The sequence below is a fragment of the Dendrobates tinctorius genome, unplaced genomic scaffold, assembly GCF_039654945.1.
Source record: "Dendrobates tinctorius isolate UK_male_01 unplaced genomic scaffold, ASM3965494v1 ptg000039l, whole genome shotgun sequence".
NCBI lineage: Eukaryota > Metazoa > Chordata > Amphibia > Anura > Dendrobatidae > Dendrobates > Dendrobates tinctorius.
In genome coordinates this window covers 45,653,237-45,675,370 of record NW_027361707.1, presented here as the reverse complement: position 1 = coordinate 45,675,370, position 22,134 = coordinate 45,653,237, and the positions used below count along the sequence as shown (strand labels likewise).

General features: G+C 44.6%; 1 protein-coding gene across 1 annotated transcript in view; it reads left to right on the top strand.

The window, feature by feature from the left end:
- Positions 1 to 10,905, top strand: part of ADGRA3 (adhesion G protein-coupled receptor A3) — a 96,750-nt gene extending 85,845 nt beyond the window's left edge. The window contains exons 17-19 of the mRNA XM_073574669.1: positions 4,820 to 4,965; positions 9,157 to 9,252; positions 9,331 to 10,905. Of these exons, the coding sequence (XP_073430770.1) occupies positions 4,820 to 4,965; positions 9,157 to 9,252; positions 9,331 to 10,570 (1,482 nt within the window). The 3' untranslated portion in view covers positions 10,571 to 10,905. The remainder of the gene's footprint in view (positions 1 to 4,819; positions 4,966 to 9,156; positions 9,253 to 9,330) is intronic.
- Positions 10,906 to 22,134: the final 11,229 nt, after the last annotated feature.

Here is a 22,134-nt window from a genome sequence, read left to right as displayed (position 1 = left end):
GAGCAGCGGCAGCAGTCAACGGCTGTGGCTTAAGCCTGTGCCACTGCTCAATAGCGCTCACAGTGACAGCTGCAGCCGCCGACTTCCAGAATATATCATACTCGCCCTCCTCTGCGCCGTCGCTGCATCTCTGTTGGTTCCGGCCGAGCGATAACGTGGCACCGCTCATTAAGGTAAAGAATATGCACGCGTCTCCACTCCCATAGGCGTGGAGGGAATATTCATTACCTTAATGAGTGGGGCCACGTGATCGCTCAGTAGGAAGAGTTGCTAGAAGCCGGCACCAGCGAAATCCTGCAAGGGCACTCTGGAGGGAGGGTGAGTAGGATGTTTTTTTTTTTTTTTCTTTGTAATATCAAGCATGCATACCAGGATGGGAGGAGGGAGCCATGCATAACACGACGGGGACGGGGGGAGCCACGCCTAACGGGACAGGGACGGGGGAGCCGTGCCCAGCAGGACAGGGGGAGCCGTGCCCAGCAGGACAGGGGGAGCCGTGCCCAGCAGGACAGGGGGAGCCGTGCCCAGCAGGACAGGGGGAGCCGTGCCCAGCAGGACAGGGGGAGCCGCGCCCAGCAGGACAGGGGGAGCCGCGCCTAGCCAGTTTTCCATGGGAAAATTTGGCGCCTTGGCTTATACTCTCGTTTATATGGTAATAATAATTATTACAACCAAATAGCCTTTTGTATGGAAATTGAAGGGGATTTCTGGGTACTAAAATTGATGGTTTATCCTTAGGGGACTGTCTACTTTAAATCTGGTGACAGTTCCTCCAAGTACAGTGGCTTGCACCCCCTTGGCTTTTTACCTATATTGTTACATTACAACATGTGTTTAAATATTTTTGTAATTTGATTTGTGTGTGATGCATCAGCACTAAAAAAAAGTCTAATTTGGTGATGTGAAATGAGAAAAATATAGGCATAAATTAAATTTATGGGATTAAATAACTAAAAATTGGCATGTGCATAAGTATTCACCCCTTTTGCTATGAAACCCCTAAAAATTTCTTGTTCAAGCAATTACCTTCATAAATCACATGCTTAGTAAAAGATTGCACATAGGTGGACTTCCTAAGTGTCACGTGTCTATATACACTTTACCTTTTCTGAAAGGCCACGTAGGCTGCAACACCTTTTAATCAAGAGGCACCACTAACAAAACACCACCATGAAGGCCAAGGAGATCTCTAAACAAGTCAGGGACAAAGTTGTTGAGTATAAGTCAGGGTTGGGTTAAAAAAAATCCCCAATCTCTGTTGATCTCCCAGAGCACCATCAAATCCGTTATCATCAAATGGAAAGAACATGGTACCACAACTAACCTGCCAAGAGAGGGCCACCCACCAAAACTCTGAGCCCAGGCAAGGAGGGCATTATTCAGAGAGGCAGAACTGAAACCAAAGATAACCCTGAAGGATCTGCAGAATTCCCAAGCAGAGACTGGAGTATCTGTCCATACTGTACAACCACCATAAGCCGTACACTCCATAGTGGTGGCCTTTATGGATGAGTGAGCAGAAAAAAGCCTTTACTTACACACAAACATTGTAAGGCTATGTGCACACGTATGCAAAAAATTCTGCATGAAAACCGAACTCCTTCCCAGAAAACGCACGTTTTTTTGCGCGTTTTTGTAGCGATTTTTTCTGGAGAGTCCTCAGACACACAGAAAATAGCCAGAAATGCGGAATTTACCGCGAAATTAATGAGCATGCTGCGTTTTTTTCCGCGAAGTGTTTTTTTTTCGTGGTAAAAACGCATCAATATCCACAAAAAGTGCAAAATGCATTAAAATGAATGGGAAGCTTCTTTTAGGCATTTTTTGAGCGGATTTTTTGGTAAATCCGCGAAAAAAAGCGCAACGTGTGAACACAGCCGAAGGCTCATTTTGAGTTTACCAAAAGACTTGTGGGGCAGCCTCCCCAAATGTATGGAACAAGGTGCTATGGTCAGTTGAGACGAAAATGTAACTTCTTGGCCACCAAAGTAAACGTTTTGTATGGCACCAAACCAACACAGCTCATCACCCAAGAACACCATCCCCACAGTGAAATGTGGTGGCAGCATCAAGCTGTGGGGATGTTTTTCAGGAGCAGGGACAGGGAAAATGGTCCAAGTTGAAGGAATGATGAATGGTGCGAAATACAGGGATATTCTTGAGCAAAACCTGTTTCAGTATATCAGTGTTTTGAGACTGGGACGGAGGCTCATCTTCCAACAAGACAATGACCCAAAGCATACTGTTAAAGCAACACTTGAGTTGTTTAACTCCTTCACGACCTTGGACGTATCCAGTACGACATGGTTGGGAATTGCTTCCTGACCTATGAGGTACTAGGTATGTCAGGTCGATTTTGCGTGCACAGAACCTGTGTGCGCTCGAATACAACTTAGGTGTTCAGCTGATACGACAGCTGACTCCCGGTTCTTTTTACCAGGAGCAATGCCCACACCACTCCACGTAGTTTAACCCCCTAAATACTGCGATCAATATCACTCAATACCAACACTATAGTGAGTATGTGTGAAAACAACATACAGAGAGGCACTGCAAGATGACCAATATTAACAGAAAAAAAGAAATGATGTAAGTCTCATAAAATATATACATTTATAGGATTAAAACAATATGAAAAAATTAAAAATTCAAATACATGGAACACAACTATACATAAATCTATATGTACAAGATACGAAGGGTGCACAAGAGAAAACGGATCCAAATGATCCTGAGATTATCTCAGTGAGAGAGGGATTCACTGACAAAGCTTGGACAGGCGCGTAGGGGCTTTGATAACCACACTATACATCTCCCTATTTGGGTGCATCACTTGATGGAAGTACACTGCTCAAAAAAATAAAGAGAACACTTAAACAACAGAATATAACTCCAAGTAAATCAATCTTCTGTGAAATCAAACTGTCCACTTAGGAAGCAACACTGACAATCAATCTCACATGCTGTTGTGCAAATGGAGTAGACAACAGATGGAAATTATTGGCTGTTATCAAGACACCCTCATAAAGGAGTGGTTCTGCAGGTGGGGACCACAGACCACATCTCAGTACCAATGCTTTCTGGCTTATGTTTTGGTCACTTTTGAATATTGGTTGTGCTTTCACACTCGTGGTAGCATGAGATGGCCTCTACAACCCACACAAGTGGCTCAGGTAGTGCAGCTCATCCAGGATGGCACATCAATGCAAGCTGTAGCAAGAAGGTTTGCGGTGTCTGTCAGCGTAGTGTCCAGAGGCTGGAGGCGCTACCAGGAGACAGGCCAGCAGACATGGAGGGGGCCGTAGGAGGGCAACAACCTAGCAGTAGGACCGCTACCTCAGCCTTTGTGCAAGGAGGAGCACTGCCAGAGCCCTGCAAAATAACCTCCAGCAGGCCACAAATGTGCATGTCTGCACAAATGATTAGAAACCGACTTCATGAGGATAGTCTGAGTGCCCGACTTCCACTGATGGGAGTTGTGCTCACAGCCCAACACCGTGCCTCCCTCCAAAAAAAATGCCACCTCACATTATTACTGACCCACTGCCAAACCGGTCATGCTGAAGGATGTTGCAGGCAGCAGATCGCTCTCCACGGCGTCTCCAGACTCTGTCCCGTCTGTCACATGTGCTCAGTGTGAACCTTCTTTCATCTGTGAAGAGCACAGGGCGCCAGTGGCGAACTTGCCAATCCTGGTGTTCTGTGGCAAATGCCAAGCATCCTGCATGGTGTTAGAGTTGTGCTCACAGCCTATCTATATATAATATATATTTATATAGTCTGAGAATCAGTGGGAATCATTGAATCATTCTGACAGTGGTCAGAATTGTAAAAATTGGTCGAGTCATGAAGCAGAAAACAGGTTTAGCGGATAAATGGGAAACGTGTAGATGTTTTGTAGTGGCCTAGTCAAAGCCCCAACCTTAATCAAATTGAGAATCTGTGGTCAGACCTGAAGATTGCTGTTCACCAGAGGAAACCATCAAACTTGAAGGATCTGGAGCGACTTTGCCTTCAGGAATGGGGAAAAAATACTGGTTGCAAGATTTGGAAAGCTCATAGAGACTTATCCACAGTGACTTGCTGCAAAAGGAGGCTCTACAAAGTACTGACTTTAGGGGGGTTAACAGTTATGCACACTGAAGTTTTCAGTTATTTTCACTTATTTGTCGTTTGCTTGACAATAAAAAGAAAACCAGATGTTCACAGTTATAGGCATGTTCTTTACATGAACTGATGTAAACTTTCAAAAAAAGGGACAATCCAGGTTGTGGGGTAGCAAAAAGTGAAAAGTGCTAAGGGGGTGAATACTTTTACAATCCACTGTATTTTATTTATTTTTAAATCTGCCAGGCGGTTTCAGATTTTCTTTAATTAAAGCTAAGTTTTATACTTTTCAACAAGGGGGTGTTTTGCATAATTACAGTGTGAGGAACATCCTCTTGGTAAAGACCATACAAATTAGCTCTAAATAAAAAAGGTCCTTGTGTCCTGGAATCTTATGGTAGATAAAAAAAAAATGTAAACTGAATAATCAGGGAAAAAATAAGATAAAAAAAAACCCGGTTTTGTCATAGTGATGGGTCCTCGGTTATTGGCCATAACTCTCCATGAAGCGTTGCTCCCCTTGGTTACCAGGCACAGTGCCGTTCTTTCAGTAGTGGCCATGTCTGGTATTACAGCTACAGATAAGTCATTTTACAGTCGCATAATTAGCCGGCTTACTTTATAAGGGTGAGGTACAGCTCATAAGGATGAACGTGTTCTTTCACTTTATAAGGCTCTGCAATCTAAATTGTAATTTTCCATTGCTTTGCAGATTGGGATTCTCCTGCATTACTGTACACTGGCCACTGTGCTGTGGGTGGGAGTCACTGCCCGCAACATATACAAACAGGTCACCAAGAAAGCCAAGCGCTGTCAGGATCCAGACGAGCTCCCACCTCCTCCTAGACCAATGCTAAGGTTTGTAGTAATGTACACTGTGCACAAGTCCTGGGACACTACACATCGCCCCTACAGGAGCTTTTATCACATCCCATCCTACACCCATGGGCATTAATTTGGAGCTCTTTTCCCCCTTTGCAGCTACATCTGCTTAGGGAAGGTTTTTGGCTCTGTATGACTGGTCATGTTCTTCCACAACAACGTCCCCCAAACCATGACTTTATGGACATTTCTTAGTACATTGGGCACAGTCATGAGGAACAGAAAAGGGCCTTCCCCAGACTTTTCCCACAATGTTGGAAGTTACAATTGTCCAAAATGTCTTGTAATGCTGAAGTATTAAGATTTCCCTTCACTGGAGCAGTGGCCTAGATCGACCCCTGAAAAGCAACCCATAGCGTTGTCCCTCATCCATGGATCTGTGCACAGTTCAGTCAGGAAGGTAATGTTCTTCTGGCCTTGAAAAATGGAGCTGGATCCTCCATTTAAAATATTCTTCACTTTATTTGTAAACCCATTAACAATAACAGCATGGCAGGAGCGCAGAGCAGAACTGTTGGTGCATTTCAGCCATTCGGTCTTAGACGATTCAGCCAACTTTATTTGCGAAAATGGTTTGCATGGATTAGCTAACAGCTCATATTCAGACGATATGTGATGGTAGAATAGCCGAATTGTAGAGCTGAAATTGTTTTCCTGGCATTCGCCAAACCCAGAATCGTTCATCAGACTAGCAGATTCATCACTTCACAAAGCATGTTTCCACTGCTCCAAAGTCTGGTACCAACGTACTTTACACGATTCCTGCCGACACTCTGCATTGTGCTTGGTGATGTAAGGCTGCATTCAGCTGCTTGGCCAGGAAGCTCCCCCTGGAGGGACTGGTTTTGTCATGATGTTAATATAAGAGATGGTCTGGACAGTTATGGAGTCAGCAGAGCGTTGGTGACATTTCTGCCCTCTTCTCCTCTGCACTCGGTGACCCTGCTCTGTAATGTTACATGGTCTATACTTGGTGGCTGCGGTTCCTTCCACTTCTCAGTAATATCGCTCGCAGGTGATGGGGAAGATTTAGGAGAGAAGAAACGTCATGACTTGTTACACCATTGGTTCCTATTACAGGACCGCACTGGTATCAGTGAGCTCTGTACCATCAGCCGTTCTGTCACATTTTAGTGAAGGCAGATGGCGTGGCCAGTGGAGGTTATACATAAGGCGTACGGCTGGATGTTATGTATAACATCCAGTCCTATTACCGCCTTATGTATAAGTGGGGTAATGGGGTCAGAAGTTATACATAGGGGGGGTAATTGGGCCGGAGGTTATACATAAGGAGGTAATGGGGCCGAAGGTTATACTTAAGGGAGGGTAATGGGACTGATTGACAAATTTGATTTCATTGATTAAGACATGTGTGCCGATACTTGTGGCCATGTAGGGTATATACATGTGTAGAAATCACACAAGCACAGCATAATCCTTTTGTAGTTCTAAAGCTACATCCACTAGGTGGCACTATAATCCTAATGGCAGCGCATTTTTTTTATTATTATTCCGCTTAGGCTTCAACTTTTGGCCTCTTTCCAAGGAAAATACTTATGAGGTTGTATATCCATGTGTGAAAGTGATGAATGAAACAGTTGTTTGCTCAGAGGAAGTTCTAATGAAGTCAAATAAGTCAGCAAATAAACAGTAGTAGGAAACCATTAACCCCTTCCCGACCCATAACGCCTACGTAGGCGTCATGGTGTAAATCGCGTTCCTGTGGGTCGGATGACCGGTGTCACTGAAAGGTCACCTGACCCGCAGGTACAGGAGGCCTTGTACTTCACCCCAGGGAGGGTGGCTTTGGTCCCCCGTGGCTATGATCACTCTGATTGGCTGTGAAAGTGAAACAGTCAATCAGAGCGATTGTAATATTTCACCAATGAAATTTGGTGATATATTACCATCAAGCCATGGCCGATGCTGCAGATTCATACATTCATTCCAGGTACATTTTGATCACTGTGATAGGGTCTATCACAGTGATCAAAATAGAAAAAATAGTAAATAACCCCCTCTTTATCATCCCCATAGGTAGGGAGAAATAATAAAATAAAGAAAATATATTTATTTGTATTTTTCCATTAGGGTTGGAATTGGGGTTAAGATTAGGGTTAGGGGTGTATTGGGTTTAGGGTTGGGATTAGGCTTAGGCTTGTGGTTAGGGTTATGGTTGGGATTAGGATTAGGGGTGGGTTGGGGTTTGGGTTGGAATTAGGGTTAAGGGTGTGTTGGGGTTATGGTTGTGGTTAGGGGTGTGTTGAGGTTAGGCTTGGAGTTAGAATTGAGGGGTTTCCACTGTTTAGGTACATCCGGGTTCTCCAAACGCGACCTAGCGCCACCATTGATTCCAGCCAGTTTTGCATTCAAAAAGTCAGTGTGCTCAGTGCTCCCTCCCTTCCAAGCCCCGACGTGTGCCCAAACTGGTATACTCAGGAAAAATTGCACAGCAACTTTGGGGGTCCAATCTCTCCTGTTACCCTTGTGAAAATAAAAAATTGCGGGCTAAAAAATCATTTTTTGAGGAAAAAGAATGTTTTCTTATTTTCACGGCTCTGCGTTACTTCTGTGTAGCATTTAGGGGTTCAAAGTGCTCACCACACATCTAGATAAGCTCCTTGGGGGGGGTCTAGTTTCCGAAATGGGTCACTTGTGGGGGGTTTAGGCACATTAGGGGCTCTACAAATGTAACATGACACCCGCAGACCATTTCATCAAAGTCTGCGTTTCAAAACGTCACAACTTCACTTCCGAGTCCCCACGTGTGCCCAAACAGTGGTTCCAAAATGGGGTCACTTGTGGGGGAGCTCCAATATTTAGGCACATCAGGGGCTCTCCATACGTTAAATGGTGTCCGCTAACGATTGGAGCTAATTTTCCATTCAAAAAGTTATATGGCGCTCCTTCCCTTCTGAGCCCTGCCATACGCCCAAACAGTGGTTTGTGAGCACATATGAGGTATCTGTGTACTCAGGAGAAATTTCCCGACAAATTTTAGGATCCATTTTATCCTGTTGCCCATGTGAAAATGAAAAAATTGAGGCTAAAAGAAATTTTTTGCAAAAAAAAAAAAAGTACTTTTTCATTTTTACGGATCAGTTTGTGAAGCAGTTGGGGGTTCAAAGTGCTCACTATGCATCTAGATAAGTTCCTTGGGGTGGGTCTAGTTTCCCAAAAGGGGTCACTTTTGGAGGAGCTCCAATGTTTAGGCACACAGGGGCTCTTCATACGCGACATGGTGTCCGCTAACGATTGAAGCTAATTTTCCATTCAAAAAGTCAAATGGCGCTCCTTCCCTTCTGAGCCCTGCCGTGCGCCCAAACTGGTTTGTGACCACATATGGGGTATCTGTGTACTTAGAAGAAATTACCCAACAAATTTTAGGATCCATTTTATCCTGTTGCCCATGTGAAAATGAAAAAATTGAGGTTAAAAGAACATTTTTGTTGGAAAAATTAAAATGTTCATTTTTTCCTTCTATGTTGCTTTAGTTCATGTGAAGGGTTAATAATCTTCTTGAATGTAGTTTTCATTAGCTTGAGGGTTGCAGTTTTTGGAATGGTGTCACTTTTGGGTGTTTTCTGTCATGTAGGCCCCTCAAAGTGACTTCAAATGTGAGGTGGTCCCTAAAGAAAATGATTTTGTAAATTTTGCTGGAAAAATGAGAAGTAGCTGGTCAACTTTTAACCCTTATAACTTTCTAACAAAAAAAAAATTCCCAAAATTGTGCTGATGTAAAGTAAACATGTGGGAAATGTTATTTATTAACTATTTTGTGTCACATAACTCTCTGGTTTAACAGAATAAAAATTCAAAATTTGAAAATTGTGAAATTTTCGAACTTTTCGCCAAATTTCTGATTTTTTCACAAATAAACGCAAAAATTATCAACTTAAATTTACCACTAACATGAAGCCCAATATGTCACGAAAGAACAATCTCAGAATCGCTAGGATGCGTTGAAGCGTCCCTGAGTTATTACCTTATAAAGGGACACTGGTCAGAATTGCTAAAAATGGCCAGGTCATTAAGGTCAAAATAGGCTGAGTCATGAAGGGGTTAAGGAAACAGCTGTTTGCACTGACTTTCTGCATTGGCTTGTGTTTTTGTTCATATTTTTGTTGGTCATTTACCTGTTTAATTTTTTTTTTTCGCACTTTTTAGATTCTACCTTATTGGAGGCGGCATTCCTATAATTGTGTGTGGAATAACAGCAGCTGCAAATATTAAAAACTACGGGAGTCAGCCCACTGCCCCTTAGTGAGTATCTTGTACTTAGCGGTAGTGGGAAAGTGCTTGTTACAACCTGGTGATGACGCATTTTTGTTCCTTTTCCAGTTGCTGGATGGCGTGGGAGCCGAGCCTTGGAGCCTTTTATGGTCCGGCCAGTTTCATCGTGTTTATAAACTGCATGTACTTCCTCTGTATATTCATTCAGCTGAAGCGCCATCCCGACAGAGTTTTTGAGTTGAAGGAGCAAACCGAAGAACAGCAACGATTAGCGGCCAGCGAAAACGGGGAAGCGAACCAGCAAGATTCACTTTCAGTGTCTTTAGTTTCTACATCCGCCTTGGAGAACGAGCAGACATTTCAAGCCCAACTTCTTGGCGCCAGCCTTACCCTGTTCCTATATGTGTCCCTTTGGATTTTTGGTGTTCTATCCGTTTCCTTGTATTATCCAATGGATCTGGTGTTCAGCTGCTTTTTTGGGGTGACTTGTTTAAGCCTTGGTGCCTTTTTGACTTTTCACCACTGTATGAACAGGGAAGACGTGAGACGAGCGTTGGTCAACACCTTCTGCCCAGGTAGGAGCACATATTCAGTCCAAGTTAATGCCCCTCCTTCCAGCTCTCCTGGCATCAACGGTGATGCCCCGAAATGTACGAACAGCAGCGCTGAGTCTTCCTGCACCAACAAGAGCGCATCAAGCGTGAAAAACTCCTCGCAGGGCTGCAAATTGACCAATTTGCAGGCAGCCGCAGCACAATGCAACACAAATCCCTTGCCGGTCACCACACCACCTCAGCTTGATAATAGCTTGACAGAACACTCTTTGGATAATGATATTAAGATGCATGTTGCACCCGTGGAGGTTCAATATCGCCCCAATGGTCACCCGTCCAGACATCACAAAAACAGAAGTAAACACCGTTCCAGTAGGCTCACCGTGCTTAGGGAATATGCATATGATGTGCCCACCAGTGTCGACGGCAGCGTGCAGAATGCAGCCCCAAAAAGCCGTCAGAGCTACTCAGAAGGTCACTCTCGAAGCCGGAGGGCTTACTTAGCCTACAGAGAGCGTCATTTTAACCAGTGCCACCAAGACAGTAGCGACGCTGGAAGCACTCTTCCAAAGTACAGCAGAAATATAGAAAAGCCTCCGTCCGCCACACACAAAAAAGACATTTTGACCGAACCCAGCGGTGTGGAGCTTGAAAGCCAGCAGAAATCATACGGTCTGAATTTGGCTGTCCAAAATGAACCAGTTAAAAATGAAGTGACCGAGGAGCCACCGATAAACACGGATAGCAATGGAAATGTTAGGACTGGTTTATGGAAACATGAAACTACTGTGTAGTATCTCCATGCTGGTTTTTACCCTTCTGGAGCCCACATGAAAGGGTCTATTCCATTTGCTTCAAAGACTTATCCAATCTGATTGTTTACAGATACATTATGGGAGAACACTAGCTATGAAGGAAGAAAGCTGTTCTAACTTCAAGTGACTTTTGTACGTCAAAGAGACCACGTGTGATTTTTTTTTTTTTTTTTAAATATTTTTTTAAGAATTTTTTTTTAAGAAAAGAAAAAGGAAAAAAACAACTTTTTTATGTATTTTTGACATATACCAGATGCCTCGTTTCCTATTGGATTTGTATTTAAACTTGTAATAAAAAGCGTTTGCCACTGTCACATTTATTCTTTTAATATTATTGTACCGAAACATTCTTCCATTATAGTCGACCTCCATTAAAGTAAATCTGACAACTGGATTTTGCTATGTAATCTGAAAGCAGTATGAGGTAGGGACAGAGAACCTAATTCCAGTGATATGTCACTTAGTTTACTGGATATAGCACTTGTACCTCGACCCATGTGGACTCTACATCTTCATTCTCTTCGCTAGTATCCTCCCTTAAAGTGGACTTTAGACAAGACTTTACATAAAGACAAACCCCTCCTGCTCTCCGATTTTTACGATTCTTTCTAAACAGACTGTAACCCTGTAAGTTAACTGCCCAGTCATAACTTTCATCTAACCATGTCTCAGAAATTCCCACTATGTCATAGTTACTTGTGGATATTTCTAGTTCTTCCATCTTGTTTGTCAGGCTTTTGTCATTTGCGAGCATGCAATTTAGAGGATTTTGTTTTGTTCCAATCTCCTCCCTGTGGATTGTTTTAGAAATGTTCTTACCTCCCTTACGAATATGTTGTCTTGGGTCTTCTTTGCCACACCTCATATCCTTCCTCAGTATTTTTTCTGGCTTCATGTTCGAGTCTAATGTTTTTCTTTCTGTCCCCTCTTCTAGTTTAACTCCCTTCTGATGAGTGTAGCGAGTCTTCTGGTGAATGTGTATTTCCCAGGTTTGTTGAGGTGTAGTCTGTCGTACAGGTAATTCACACCGTGGTCCAGGAATCCGAATCCTTGTTGTCTGCACCATTGTCTTAGCCAGTTCGCATTAAGGATCCTGTTCCATCTCCTGGTGTCATTGCGTATCTCCTGGAAGAAAAAACTACCTGTGCATCCAGTTCCTTTACTTTTCTTCCCCAACTCTTCAGTGTCCTTGTAGATTGTCAGTAGGTCCTTCCTTGCCGTGTCATTGGTGCCAACATGTATCAAAAGAAATGGGTGGTTGTCCTTGGAACTGATGAGATATGTTGTCCTATCGGTCACATCCTTGATCTTCGCACCTGGGAGGCAGCATACTTCTCTTGCAGTTATGTCTGGTCTGCAGATGGCTGCTTCTGTGCCTCTCAGTAGTGAGTCTCCCACCACTTCCACTCTTCTTCACTTCTTGGCTGTACTTTTTGTTGTCAATTCTGGGTGTCGCTATGTGCCCTTTTCTTTTTTGCTTGTTGGTAGTGCCTCATCCTTAGGTGTGCAATCTTCGTCCTCAAGGCCTTGGTATCGGTTTCTCAGTTCTGTGAATGGTGATGTCTCCATGGTCTTCTTGCTTCTTTTGGTCACATGCTTCCACTCGTCTTCTTTTGGAGGTTCTCTGATAGTTTCTTCACCTTCTTTGACCAGTATAGATGCTTCTGTTCTATCTAGGAAGTCTTCATTTTCTTTGAGTATCAAAAGTTGCAATTCTTTCTTCTAGACCCCACACCTTTTCTTCTAAAGCTGTTTTCACATCGTGTTAGGTGTCATCCATTTAACGGATCCGCTACTAAGCGGCACTAACGCAATGTAACTGACATTAACGCACCCATTGCCATCCATTATCGTAACGCATCCTAGCGCATGTCAAAATCAGCATGCGTTAGCAATGGTCCGTTACTTTGTGACGCACCTTCGAATGCGATCTACGACGTTTTCGGGTACATTAGGTTGAACACACAGCGAACGGACGCATTCGCCTTGCATAGACCTCTATTACGCATGCCGAAGCAATGCTACCATGCGTTAGCACATGCATTAACGCTATCATAGAAAAAATAGATTTTGGGCATCATCGTTAGCGCATCCGTTTAGCAGATGCTTTAAACGGATGGCACTAGTGCGATGTGAACCTAGCCTAAAAGAGCCAGTAGAGTACACTTCTGGCAGGTGAATTTGGATTCTTCTTCTGGTCGATCTGTGAACATGTAGCTCATGTTGCAGCTCACCATGTACTGTAGGTTGTCACATCTGCCATGTTGCTCCTGCTGACTTGCTGTGTGTTTTCCTTCTTGTGTAATCTGCTATGTGTTTTCATTCTTGTGTAATCTACCCAACCAGCCAAGCTTTCTTGCTTTCTTTCTTGGTTTGGCAATGCTTTCCAATGAGCTGGTCCTGACTGTACCCAAAGATCTTCTTGCTGAGGGAGACTCTTCGCTTTTCCCAGAGGTTCACTTTAATGCTGCTAAGTTGCATTTACAGATACAACCCATGGTCAGGTGTGATGTTTGTGAAAGAAAGCAGCCTTGTTTTCTCGGTCGTGTCACTGGGGGACACAGGAAACATGGGTTAAAATTCTGCATCTGGGTTCTATCCTGGCGCCCAGGGTCTCTGGCTGCATGTCTGCACTGCACTCCTCTACTCCCTTCCAGTCCTGTATTCGTAATTTTTAATTGAAACACATCCATTATAAGGTTTGATAACCATCCGAATCTAAAACTTCTGCTCTTACCGGCTGGTCAGCGGGACCCCGTCCTTTGGCACTTTTGGTGCATTCTATCCAATTAGTGCAGTTCGTGTTCATCTCTGCCCTCCAGACCAGCTGACAATGTTCAAAACCCCTGCCGTCTCTGCCCTTCAACCTTTCTGTCTTATCGGACAGCGACAGTGCCACCAATCACTTTAGCCGGTGCTCACCAGCCAATCAGAGCAGGCATTGTTGTTCCCGCCTGTCACAGTCCCTGTCCCTTCCACTCCCTGTAGTTTGGGCAATATCATTCTCCTTGGGTTTTTCCCAGCACTGGTTATTGGATCCTTGCTGTCGCTCCTGCCTGAACTCACCTGCCATGGTCCCTGTCCTGGTGCCCTTGGTCACAATAGTGTTGAGGCCTCAACGCACTTCTCCCTCTGCGCAACATTGCAACACGTAGGCTGTTTGCTACTGGAGGACCCGACATCTGCAGTGCCACAGCGGCTCCCCCTCCCTTCCTGCATCATCTAGATCTCCCTATCCGTTTGAATTCTCTGTCTCATAATGTCATAGTCCAAAGAAGACAGCTTGCGCTTGGTGGCCCAGCCTGCTTTGGTTGCTTATGTTTGCATCCCTTGCAAGAGCAAGTTTCCTTTAGGGCAGGCAGTAGCATATTGCATTGCTTGCACTCTCCTGCTCAGAGGTCACCCGTGGCTCATGGGAAAAATGCTCTACCCCCTGCGTGGACTTTGAATTTAGCTCATTCAGTAGCTGAGTTAATCAAGGTGTCCTAGACACTGAATACAGTTGTGGAACGATTGCTTAAGACCTCTACCACCGCTGTCCAGTGTGAGACAGACCCACCAGCAACATCACGGCAGCACGGGACCTTGGATCAAGGAGCAAGCGACCTCGGATCAGCTCATTGTCCAGGTTTCCATCTGTATCTACTGAAACTTGATATTGTTGCTCCTCTCCTACTGCCCACGGGGGACAGAACCAGCCTAGCTTAGGTTCGGCCTTTTCAGGCAGCCGTCCAATCTCAATTTCAGCTTCACTTCTGGCAGCCTGCAACTATACAAAGTCACCCTGCTGGACAAAGTAGTGTTTGTCAGAAGGGCAACCAACACTAGTGGTGCCCTGGCAACTCTGTTGCACCTATCATGTTCGAATCTAGTAAACATTGCGTTCACCATCCTACCCTGGTTACCGTCAGGTAAACACAGATTTTCATCAGTTTAGTCCGTTGTGATTTACACATCTGGCTTAGTCCATCCTTCAGTCAACGCTCCTAAGCCTCTCCCCAAAATGTGCTGTAGCTTTTTCTCCGCAGGGGCCAATGTGTCATTGTCCTTGGTTACGGTCATGAAGCATCTAACAATTACCTTTATCCCTGGTACTCTAAGACCTGCAGCCCAGATGTTATTCCTGACAACCTTCTAAAGTGAGACACACTCCACAGAAGACCGGAATTGCTTAGATTTCACAGGTGAACATGCAAGTTGGACACTATGTAGACTACTTCCCACCGCAGGTAAGGCATCGCAAAGATGATCATATGTGCTCAAATGAAGCAAGTGAGCAACATCCACAACTGGTGCCGTAGTGTCTTATTCAGGATCTCTCAATCCTCTTGATCTATGTAGCTAATTAAAGAAAAAAAACACTTTATTTGGGGAAGCTTCAATGTATTCTCAAATTCTTCATTTTCATTAAATCAATGCATAAATCGTATCAAATGCATTAGCAACATATTCACCATCCCATAAACAACATGAGCCCTTCACCCGGTTTTAATTCCTTTTATTTAAAACCTATGAGATCTGGCTTAGATACTTCATATTGGAGGCAGAAGGAAAGGCGGTTGTTCCACTGAGCTATATCTTGGGGGTGTCTAACCCACTAAGAAGCACTCCGACCACTTCCCTCAGTTGATTTGAACACCAGTAGAGACTTCTGAAAGGGATTGGTCACTCAGGAGATCCAAACAATGAGTTGCACCTTACGGTGCTCTGACCACTTTCCACACTGGGTCAGACCAACAAAATGATTTAGCTCAGAGGGTTTTTTCATTTGGGTGAGCCAGACAGTACCCTGAACAAGCTCCCAAAATAATCGGAATAGCTACCAGAGTCCTCAAAGTAGTACATAATGTGAGGACATCTATGATTGTGCCCTCTTCTAGGAGTAGATTTTGGAACCCGTCCAGACTGGGTTGTACAATTAAGTTCAATTCTCTGCCTGTCAAATCGTTCATCTTACTCTATCCACTCTTTAAGAAAGGGGAGGAAGAAAACACTTCCAAGACAACAATTTACAGTCATAATGTAAAATTGCTTTATTGGATACAGGGCAAGGAACAATAAAACATGCTAAAATGCTGATAGCTTGTCAAAAGACATAAGGACACAATGGACCATATTCGCTGCCTATAAATACAGTACATTGAAAAGGACACAAAAAATTGCCATACAACGGACTAAGAATTGAATTAGTATCCTAAGATTCCAAATCAGTTACAGCACAGATACCACACATAAAGCAACATGTGTCCTAAATTACCTGATAAGTGCAAGCCAGCAAGCAGAGGGTCCAGGTGTCCGCCCCAACGCGCGTTTTGGAACACCTTCGTCATGGGGCACTATGTCGGGTAAAAGCCAGAGTTTAAATAGAAAACTGGAAGAGCCGTCAGCGCCAAAAACGGAAGTCATAGGCCGCTGCCCGGGCAACATACGACCGCCTCACAAGCACAGCAAAGGGCAAGCTGTGACGTCCAGATGACGCGGGGTCCCACGTGACCGGACGCCCATAGCCGCCATGCGCCGACTAAGAGAGGGTGTCAGATGGCTGCACAGGCGCAGAACAAGATAAATAGCTGCGCATGCGCAGGACGGAGAAAGAGGATAATGGCGACATATTAAAGAAGGGCACCAAGGCACCAGTAAAAAGAACAGAAAACCACGCCTGCGCAAAACGAAGGGAAAACGAAATTGAAAATAGCAGCCACAGATATTAATGCAGATGGCAAAAAAGGATACTTAATGTGACTTATAATAGTGTACAACATACTCTGAAAGGACATTCCATACCATATCACCCGCATATACAGTATTATTAGATAACACAGTGTATTTATAACCAAAGGTAAAATGCCATAAACGCCATGAATAGCAGACAGTCCCAAAGACATGAAAAATCCAACAGGGTAAATAGACAAAAGTGCACATATTACTGCATCAATATAAGAGTAAGTTAATAAAGAGCACATATCATACCATGGTAATACATAAAAAAGCAATAAGAATTAGCATATGGCAGTTAGGTCACATCATATCCTATAAAGCCACAAGTATTCGTGTATCAAAACGCAGAGCAAGACAAGTCCATGACTCCAAGATGAAATATATGTTGCGTTCCACTTCATCTGTAGGCCTACGATCCCTCCGGAGAACAAAGATATTCAAGTAGATTAAAACTAAAATAAAATAGAAAAACGCAATTAAAAACACTCAAAAAACAAGAAAACAGCAAGCATGGGGGAGACCACATCTCAATGGTCCAAAAAAGGGGCAAAGCTAAGATTTTCATTCAACCCATGAGGATGCACAGTTTTAAGCGTCCAAATCCACCTGGATTCAAGGCGTGCTAATCAAGAGGACAGTTTTCCACCCGGAGATCAGCATCAATGACATCAATACGTCTAAACCTTATCAGTTTACTGTCACTATTGTGGAAAAGTTTAAAATGACGTGGAACTGTCTTCAACGTGGACGCGTCCGCATGTCCTGCCGACGCTTCGATGCCCAAAACATGCTCGCGCACACGCACCTTCAATTGATGTGATGTCAATCCTACATAGATGAGATTGCAGGGACATGTGGCATAGTAAATCACATACCGTGTTTCGCAGGTGATTATTTTCTTAATCTGATATATCTTGCCACTAAAGTCCGCGAAGGTGGTGGCCTGATCAATGCTCGGGCAAGCGACACAGCGACCACAAGGATGACAACCACATTGAGCAGTCCCAACGTCCAAGAACGTAGTTCTCAGTTCGCCCACATATAGACTGTTCGTCAGGTGATCCTTTAGATTCTTAGCCCTTCTAAAGGACATAGCAGGTCTCTCTGGTAGAATTTTAGAGAATATGGGATCCACTCACAAAATGGGCCATGACTTCTGTAGGGCCTTACGCACCCTATCAGCCTGAGAATTATAACTTGTAGCAAATCTAATCTGCTGAGGATTAGAAGAACCTCTCCGTGTGTTATAGAGGAGAGATGAATGAGAGCTATGTTTAGCCCTGTTATAAGCCTTTTTTAAGGAGCGTCGGCTATAACCCCGATTGAGAAACCGATCCGTGAGTTCTCTAGCCTGCTTCTCAAAATCAGAGGGCGGTACGCTTTTTTCTCGAACAGTCCGGTTCCTCCCCGCATCTTGGGGAACTCATTTTGGAATTACTTGAATTTTCTTTAACTAATTTTTTCACCTTTAAGGGGTCCTTCTTCCTGCAGCTCCAGGGGACAGGGCTAAACATAGCTCTCGTTCATCTCTCCTCTATAACAACACACGGAGAGGTTCTTCTTCTAATCCTCAGCAGATTAGATTTGTTACAAGTTATAATTCTCAGGCTGATAGGGTGCGTAAGGCCCTACAGAAGTCATGGAACATTAAGTATCCTTTTTTTTGCCATCTGCATTAATATCTGTGGCTGCTGTTTTCAATTTTGTTATTTGTTATGTATTCCCTTATTTATATGCCATTGTGTCCATTGGGTGGCACCTATATGGCGCATTAACTCTTATCATAGTTGTGGCTCAGTTGCCCTTCCATGATATGCCGTGGGTATCCTTTCCCTTTGTTTTGCGCAGGCGCGGTTTTCTGTTCTTTTTACTGGTGCCTTGGTGCCCTTCTTTAATATGTCGCCATTATCCTCTTTTTCCGTCCTGCGCATGCGCAGCTATTTATCTTGTTCTGCGCCTGTGCAGCCATCTGACTCCCTCTCTTAGTCGGCGCATGTTGGCTATGGGCGTCCGGTCATGTGGGGCCCCGCGTCATCTGGACGTCACAGCTTGCCCTTTGCTGTGCTTGTGAGGCGGTCGTATGTTGCCCGGGCAGCGGCCTATGACTTCCGATTTTGGCACTGACTGCTCTTCCGGTTTTCTCCCTATTTAAACTCTGGCTTTTACCCGACATAGTGCCCCCTGACGAAGGTGTTCCGAAACGAGCGTTGGGGCGGACACCTGGACCCTCTGCTTGCTGGCTTGCACTTGTGCTTATCAGGTAATTTAGAACACTTGTTGCTTTATGTGTGGTATCTGTGCCGTGACTGATTTGGAATCTCCCAAGCCGTTTTTTCTGACTATGGCAGTGTGAATTTCTTGCAGCGCGTTCATATACTGTGTCACTGTCTCCCTCTCTTTGAATACGCCTGAACAGATGCATACGTAACTCTCCTACATCTGTAGGGTCCCCGTGAGTCTCCTCCAGTATTTGTAATACTTTGTCAAGGGTATTTCGACCCAGGGGAGGCCACAGCATAACTGAATCTCTCGCCTCCCCGTCTAAAGCCATCACGGCGACCTCTGCCTGCAAAACGGGAACCATAGGGTGCATTCTCATCATTCCCTTTACATTATATGCTCAGTCCACCTCCATAACATGGTGTTGCTACCATTAAACTTTGGAAGGTTATATAACATTGCCCCCAGAGAGATACTAGACCTGGGGCCCTCCCCAGACACTTGGTCTGCCATGTCCGTACGTGTGGACTGCATCCTGCCGACTATGCCAAGTGTGAGGAGACTGCAAGCACGTAGGATGCTCTAACGGACTGTACGCAGACCAAGGGTGAAAAGGGTTTATTATACAGTAGAAACTCCACGCAGGGAGAAAACAGAGGGATAATATTCCCTAATATAGCAAAAGGCTAATGGGGATAACTTAAGGAACAGGGACAAGTAAAGCTGACAATACAATAAAATATAACATCACTCAGGTGCTAGTCACGGTTGAACTTCTGTCTGTGACTGGTGCTGCCTAGATTGCGTCGCAGTGGGGTTCTGTCACAATCCTGAGGTAAATGATGTATATTTTGACGTTGCCGGTGTCCTCCCGTGGGGTCCAGTAGATGAGGTGATGAAGAGGGATACGTCCTTATCCTCAGCGGTGAGTGTCCCAATACTATGGAGATTTGCAGCACTACCAAAACACAGTTTACAATAGGCAGCCCGGCTCGCTGTGCGGTATCGACACATGCCTAGGTCCCATTCACAGACCTTGTCTATCTTGGTCAGTAATATCAGCGGGGGCAGCTGTGGCAGCGGCCTCAGTGAGGGCAGTGATGTTGGCTGGGACAGCAGTGTCTGAGCGGTATTTAGTCGACGGTCTCCTGTCAAAGCACTCTGCCGTCCCAGGCTCGGCTCTGCTCTGCTCTGCCCAGACGCCTCTCAGCTGATTTTACCTCACAGGCGTCCCGCGCGCCTGAAGTTCCCGCCAAAACTGTCTGGTTACTTGCGTGCTGCAATCCTGTCCACTTATCCATGCCCCCTTTAGTCAAACACTTAGTACAGTCTGGAGTCTCAAGCTTTCCACCCTGCAATATAGGTGATGGCTCCAATGGTTCCGGACCCTTCCGGGATGGAGACAGGCCTAGTTAGTTCCTTCCCCTTACACTGGTTTACTAGTCCTTTAGTGATATCATCAAAACTACAGCAAGCAGGCAAGTAAATGACACATTGCTGAAATCAAGATCTCTGTTTCCATTATGCTTTCAGATTACGTGACAAAAGCCTCGTGATAAATTCCCTTCAACTGATTAACTAGTTTTGAGTTCGAGAAGGGAGTACACTGGCTGCCAAGACCAGGAAAAGTTGCAGACTGCTATTGATTAGTAAATCAAATGATAAATATAATACACTAGAAATAGGCCCAATTCTATTGCATCGGGAGTGCGGTGAAATGAACATCCGCCGGCAGGGGGCTCAGCCAATGAGCGGTGCCGCGCGGCTTTGTCGGGGATTTGAATTCCCCGCCGACCGAGCCAATGAGCAGTGCCACGCAGGATTTGAATGCATGTATGGTCCTCTCACCCCCCTATCCTGGTATGCATGGTCTTCTCACCCCCTATCCTGGTATGCATGGTCCCCTCACCCCCCTATCCTGGTATGCATAGCCCTCTCCCCCCCTATCCTGGTATGCATGGCCCCCTCACCCCCCAATCCTAGTATGCATGGTCCTCTCACCCCCCCAATCCTGATATGCATGGTCCTCTCACCCCCCTATGTTGGTATGCATGGTCCCCGAAAACCCCTATGCTGGTATGCATGGTCCCCTCACCCCCCTTTCCTGATATGCACGGTCCTCTCAGGCCCCAATCCTGGTATGCATGCTACCTCTCACCCCCTATCCTGATATGTATGGTCACCCTCACCCCTATTAAACTGCACACATACAAAATAAAAACATTTATACTCACCTTTCTTCCTTGTGCTCCAGCGCTGTCACATTCTGCCGGAGGCCGGGGGAGGAGTGTGGCGCCGGAGTACGCGTATGCCCATACCGCACTGACCGGCACCATATTGCTGAAGACACACTGCAAATGTGTCTTCAGTAAAATGGCACCGGATAGCGCGATGCGCATGCCCATACTGCGCTGTCCGGCGCCATATTGCTGAAGACACACTGAAAATGTGTCTTCAGTAAAATGCGCCGAATAGCCACATGACTTGGTGGGGGATTCAAATCCCGCTCAGCAACGCACATTGGCTCAGCCGGCGGGGGATTTGAATCCTGCACCGCTCATTGAATCCCAGCCGCCATATCGGAATACCCATAACATGGGTGTTCCAATATGGCGGTGCCGTTTTTGTCACAGCTGTGACAGAGCCGATTGTCATTGATGCTCCATTCATCTAATATATAATTGCCAATGTTCTGAATGTCGTCAGCTCTATCACTCACTATCTCCATGGATGGTGTTGCATTTCCTACATTAGCAGCATCGCTTGAAGCCAAGTCTTATTTTTTTCAGCTTCTATATTTTGCTATTGAAAAATGGAGAACTCCCAAAAAAGATCCATTATTCCCAATGGAATTGTTCTAATGCCAAATGCAATCTTTTGACAATAGAGCATCTCTGTTTTCTCAGGAAACGTTTTTGGGATTGGAGTAGTGTAGCCCCCAGTATTCTCCCCAGTAAGGAAAATAAAAATGTTGTACTTGTATTAGATATTTTATTTCATCCATTCAGTCTTCCACTTCGAACCATTAAAACCTTTCTGCAATGGTTTGTTGACCGAAGCCGAAAATTTAGATTCAGCATGATCAAAAATTGAAATTTGCTGATTGCGTAGTTCATTACATTTTTTTCTTTTCTTTGCTTTTCCTATCTTGTAGTTAAATAATTTTGTCCATAGATCCCCATCCGCTCCTGTTTCCAGTTGTTTATTTTCAGTTCCTCTCCACATAGGAAATGATTGCTCAGCCGGTCATCAGTGGTCACCCAAGCTGCCAGGGCTAAGATCAGTAATAATCTATGCATCAGGAAGTACCACAAAGTTGGAACTAAGGAGGAAGGGATCGGTGAAGTGTCCATATTTTTTAAGTAACATTCTGCATCATTTAAAAAAAAAAGTCTTTTGCTCAACCTAACCCTTTGAAGATATGTTTATATTGCCAAATTACAGTTCCATTCCACCTTTTGAGTTATATGTAGCTGTAATATGGTTTCCATTAACCTGTAGAAGTCTTAAAGCAAACAATGCAAAGAATCGTCAGCTCTGCCTCCTATCTTTCCCCAAACACATGAACGTTCATCTCAGCTAATCGCTCATGAATTTTCAACAAG